At 51.0% G+C, this 5,771-nt stretch overlaps 1 protein-coding gene across 1 annotated transcript; it reads right to left on the bottom strand.

The window, feature by feature from the left end:
• Positions 1–2,956: 2,956 nt before the first annotated feature.
• Positions 2,957–4,802, bottom strand: LOC123167823 (phospholipase A1-Ibeta2, chloroplastic-like). The gene has a single exon (XM_044585685.1). The coding sequence runs from the start codon at positions 4,710–4,712 to the stop codon at positions 3,222–3,224; it is 1,491 nt and encodes a 496-aa protein (XP_044441620.1). The 5' UTR covers positions 4,713–4,802; the 3' UTR covers positions 2,957–3,221.
• Positions 4,803–5,771: the final 969 nt, after the last annotated feature.

The raw sequence follows: 5,771 nt of genomic DNA, 5'->3' as shown, positions 1-5,771 counted from the left end.
AAAAAATGAGAGAACTTAATGTTTATTTGCTAATTAATAGCATTGCATGCAATGAACTAACCACTGCATGTCATGTTTGGTAGCCTCAAGTCATTAAAAGCATGCATACCCACATCTCTTATTGGTTAATGCACCGCACCTAAGTGTTTTGGGATTATTTGGTTTTCGTAAGATGACTTACACACCTAGACGGAGGGAGTACCAGAATTATTATACGATTAGTCGTCAGTGAACTTACGTACTTTTATACGATTAGTCGTCAGTGAACTTACGTACTTTGCATGACGGCATGCATGACGCAAAGCTATATATGAACAAATCTACGCATACAGCAGTCTCTGGTCTCTCATGAGCCGGCTAATTCGGTGGGTTCCTCTAGTCAAGTGTACTTAATTTTTCTCTTGATTTTGTAGTTACCCTATTTTGTGAAGACGGGTAACGTTCAAGACTCTAGTCAAGTACTCACCCCGATCCATGATAATTGTCGCTGCTTTTGTACAAAATTATACTAAAGCAGTGACAATTAATATGGATATAAGTACCTGTCAAATTCATAACATAGTACCTATATTGATCGCATTCTATTTTGAAGGAAATCCATCATGGCAACTTTATTGATGACCCTCCACATTAAACACTAGAGTATGAACCACTATTGCTACCCGCATAACTACGAGCAAATATAACATGAACCCAGAGTTGATCACATACTTTGAGATCTTCATATCGTGTTTAAATACGCCATAACCCAGTAGATCAACATTAGTGTACCTAAACGAATCATCTCTCTTAGACCATATTTTTTCGATAAATGATGGATTTTATTAGCTTAAAATGAAGCATCAAGAGGATACAAAACACCATAAGCACGTACCCGGCCCCTTCATAGTTAGGATGCACACAGCCAACATGAACACACGCACACAAGAAAACACACCGACCAATAGCAAAGTCATGTAAGACCAAAGCTATGAGCAGGCGAGGAAAAAGACCCAAACTGATCAGATTCGTGATCGGCAAACTACAACAATGACCATATTCGCACCAATCATCTCATGACATCACACAATCAACGAGTTTTTTCAACAGCAACGCCTTCAGGATAGGAGCAGCGTTCAAACACCATCGTCGCCGGATCCAACCACCAAAGGCTAGAATCTGGGTTTTCACCCTGAAGAATTAGTCCAAGCATATCCGAGCAATGCCTCCAGCAAGGTAACGATGTTAAAACATCGCCATTGCCAGGTATAACCAACTTGGATCAGACCTAGGCTTTCACCCCGGAGCTCGTGATCGGGGTGCTCGATTAGCACCACCATCGATGTTACTCATGTGTTGTCGCCACCACTTTTCCGCGAACCCAGCAGCTACGTGTGATGTGAGACCACCACTGCCGCACAACCATCCCTATGCGTCAAACCGTTGTCCATAGTTTGCATCTTGCTGCCGAAGTCAACCAACGGATCTGAAGGGAAACCCTTCCAAACACCTTTCGGTGGCCATCGCAATCTGCAACAAGACTATCGCCGCAGGCCGAAGTGGTCATCTCCACAGGCGAATCTGGATGATGGGACGACCGCTTCGGAAACCCACCTATGTCTGGCCAGACGAGAACGATGGGTATCATCGCACGATGGCGACAACAATCACCAAGCCACAGATCAAGCCCAGCCAGCATCCGCAGATCAAGCCCCGCCGGCATCGGTGACCACCGACCCATGCCTTGCTCAGGCTGAGCAGCACAACTAGAAGGCGAGGCACCCAGGAGAGGACACGAGGGGAGCGTTCCACCACTAGCCTGCTGTCGTTCAGCAACTGACGTCGTGATCCGCCGCCATGCCCACGACCTTCATGACCACGTTCAGATCCGCGCGGGGAGGAACGACTCAGGAGCAAGAGTCCCGCCGCCACCGACCATCGACCGGAGCTTTGCCCGGACGGCAGCGGCCGGCGCCGGCGAGGGAGAAAGGAGGCGACTGGGGCCTAGAGTGCCGGCGGCGGCGAGCCACCCAAGTCGCCGATCGGACGACGCGGGGGCGTTAAGTCTCTTAGACCACATATAAGCGTACATAAACAAATCTCATATGCATAATTGTACATAAACAATTATCCGTTAAATCTTCATAATTGTATCTAAGGAGATCATAACCAACATATCTTCATTTTTTTGCCATGGAATATATATCTTTGTAATTGTAGCTAGATACCCCCTTCATCCCAAAATAAGTGTCTCAACCTTGATACAACTTTGTACCAGAGGTAGTACAAAGTTGAGACATTTATTTTAGGACGGAGGGACTAATATCATAACTTTCAAATCAACATACTAGTTGCACTTATAAGTCTGTCACAAAACTTATTCTAAGTACACATGCTAGTTATTAGACATGTCTAGGGACTTAAAAAATAGACTGTGAGAAAATGCCTCTTACCTTCTTTTGCTCTTAGGGAATGAGTAATATTGCTAACATACAAAATCTCTCAGGGGTGGCATACAACAAATTTGGCCGATGAATGATTAGGCACTAACATGATCATTGGTCGACGAATACCTATAGGAGTGTTTTGCAATGGAGAGGCTAATGACTTGGGGGAGGGGTGGGTTTCATAAGTCTAAAATCAATATTGTATACTTTCGACACATTAAAATGTTTGCATAAGATGATGCCCTCGTGTTTTCAAGGACTACAATGCTAGTTGCTCACAAAATGCAAATGAGATTTGAGGTATCATACAAATAGTGGAACCGACAATTTTTTAGACAATTATTAGACAAATATGAAGTCATATAGGACAAGTACCAATGTTTTATCAAAAAAATCTATATTGATAGGTTTACATAAACATACTACCTCTGTCCAGAATTACTCGACCCTGAAATGAATGTATCTGGAGTAGTATTATCCATTGGCTGACAGCGGGATCTCCGATGGATCGCCCTTTCACACGTAAGACAAGACAACAACACCGTTTTTGTACATAAATACCAATAAATCAACAAATCTTGAGCTGCACAAGTCTTCTTGTGACTTTGATGTGCACACCAATTCTATGTCTGCTGATCAAAGCAACACATCATCATCATCTTTACTTGGTAAAACTTGAGGACCGACTATATTCTAAAAGAATATCAAAGTCAGCTGCTTTTACCCGCCGTGAACAAGAGACCAAACACGGTGCCGCCGACATTTCCCGCCGGTCCGTCGTCGTCGTCGTCATCCTCAGTGCACGCACTCAAGCACGGTGCTCGGCGCACCGAGACGACTGAGCGGCGAGCCAGGCATGTCAACGGCGCCACCGGCGTCGAGCCGGACGCGCATGTCCATGGCCTTGCTGATGTAGAGCTGCTTGACGTTGCCACCCTGGTTCTTGAGCAGCCGCAGAATGCTGCGCTTGGCGTTGGCGCGGAAGGGGCAGTGCGAGCTGAGGAAGCCGTCGACGAGGTGGATATACGCTTCCAGGTCGTGGCAGCAGGCTGCGTCGGCATCGGGGCGGAGGTACGGGGACGCGCGGCTGTCAAGGCGGAGCTCGCGGCCGATATCAGCGTACCACCGGCCGCCGGGGCGCGGCGGGAGGTGCGGCACGACGTCGTGCGCGTTCACCACGCGGAGCACGCGAGCGCCCCCGGCCTCCACGCGCTCCGCGAACGCGCAGTTCCCCACCCTCGGCCCGCCGAAGGAAAACACCGTCACTGGCTTCGGCGCGTCGCCGTGGCCCACGAGCTCGTCGGCTATCAGCACCGCCAGCGCCGCCCCCAGGCTGTGACCCGTCACCGTGATGCTCACCTCCTCTCCCTCATACTTTTTGAGTAGTCTGCGCACTTCGGTGACGACCATTTCTGACAAGCTCGGCGAACCGTTGCCGGCTGTCTTGTAAAGGTTCCGGAACCCGCACTCAACCTTTGCGTCGGAGGCGGAGACCGGCGAAGCTGCGGCGTCGACCGCTTCGTTGGCCGGGACGAGGCCGGCTCGGAAGTTCTCGGCCCACTCAAGGACCGTGCAGGTGCCACGGAGCGCGATGACTATGTCGCGCCGGCCCATACGTCGGACCTCGTCGGGGCTGTCGCACACGGCCACGTATCCAACGAGGCTCGTGCGCTGCGCGGCGCACGGCGCGGCAAGCGCGAGCCAGGACGGGAAGCCCACGGACGAGGTCGCGAACAGTGGCGCCGTGACGCGGTAGGCCGCGTCGTGGAGCGGGACGTGCACGGGGGCGGCGAGGTCGCCCGGCGTGGCGTCGGGTTGGGAAAGGAACGCGCCGTACGCGGCGTCGACGAACTCCCCGTAGCGGACGATCTCGCGGCGGAGGTCCGGGTGCAGCGGGTCAAGCAGGCCGCGCCAGCCGTCCTCGCCGTGCAGCCGCCGCCACGACGCCGCGATGTCCCCACGCGGTGACGGCCCGTCGGGCGGCACCGGCTGGAACAGGCGCGGCGACAAGTCCACCTGCTCCTCCTTGGCCACGGCGAAGTCGCCCTTGGCCCGCTTGAAGAAGGACGGTAGCCGCAGCAGCGGCGCCTGCTGCCTCCTGCGTGCCGGCTGCACAGGCGCCGCGGCAGTCCCACTGCTCTCGACGGCACCGCGGCTTCGGAAGAGGTGCTCGAGGTTACCAAGGTGCACCCTGTTGCTCGACGCCGCGACGGACGCTCTGGCTCCGTGTGTGGCGCTCACCGCCGGGCGGTGCAGCGATGTTGGCGGCGCTGCGGCGGAGGTCATGCAAGGCAAAAATGGTGTCGAGGCCAGCGGAGCGGCATACAGTAAGTCGGGTACGTACGTCCAAGATGCGGAAGCCAGGAGGAAGAAGAGGCGATCGGAAGCGATGAGCTCACGAGTGCCTTTTTATAGCGGCGCCAGCGAAGTTGGCGTCAACGCGGAAACTTCGTTTGTTACGATGATCAGGATCGCTCACATCATCAAGTCATTATCAGTCCTGATTCGAACAACAATACGTCTTAGATTTTGACATAATTTCAAACATGCAACTAATTTGATCTTTATAATTTTTAAATAAATACTAGATGATACCTTGTGCATTGCTGCGAAACCGGTCACAATATATTTCAATAAGATTGTATTGCGTTTAACATGAATCGTCCGAGAAATCGGCGGCCTATCAGATTCTTTGCGAGATGAAGGAGTTAAGTAGCCAATTTCAGGCTTCCGGCTCTAGTTTTCGAGTCGGTCGATCTAATGTGGTGGCTCACCTCGAACACCTTCAAATGCTCATGGACACGTGCGAATGTGTCCGCGGACAGTCGGCCGCCAGGTGCGCCGGTCATCCAATGCTATTCCTCAATTATCCGCCTCTTTGTCCAATGAATATATGAGAGGAAGGGAAAAAAAAAGGAAAAATGAGTTCAGGATGGGGTTAGAATGATCCTTTGCCGAGTTGGCAGTGTCGGCGGACACGCCCAGACTACCTATATCTCCATTGATTTAGAGACGGATCAGGGGATTTCGGATCGTCTAGGCCAGTCCGTGAATAAACGAGGGACTATTTTAAAGGTCTAAAATTGTCTGAACCGTCATGTCAAGATGTATATAGGCGGTTTGATAAGCCAGGTTAGAGATGCCCTAACTTTTACGATCTAAGAGGACAATAACACGAGAGCAGCCGCATGTTGTTTTGAGGCTGCTACCACATGACTAGGGTTTCAGCCCCTTTAATAAAATGGGTGTTAAACTGCGGATTACCTTACGCTTAGGCTTAGGGCTTATGGTAATCGAGACCGTTCCACCATGCACCTTTTTATGTGATCTTGTGTTGATTCGGTA

The sequence above is a fragment of the Triticum aestivum genome, chromosome 7D, assembly GCF_018294505.1.
Source record: "Triticum aestivum cultivar Chinese Spring chromosome 7D, IWGSC CS RefSeq v2.1, whole genome shotgun sequence".
NCBI lineage: Eukaryota > Viridiplantae > Streptophyta > Magnoliopsida > Poales > Poaceae > Triticum > Triticum aestivum.
Note: the sequence above shows the minus strand (reverse complement) of the source record. Positions and strands in the feature narration are given on the sequence as shown.

Excerpts from the sequence above, each read along its gene's own strand:
- LOC123167823 (XM_044585685.1), bottom strand. The coding sequence starts at position 4,712 with ATGACCTCCGCCGCAGCGCCGCCAACATCGCTGCACCGCCCGGCGGTG.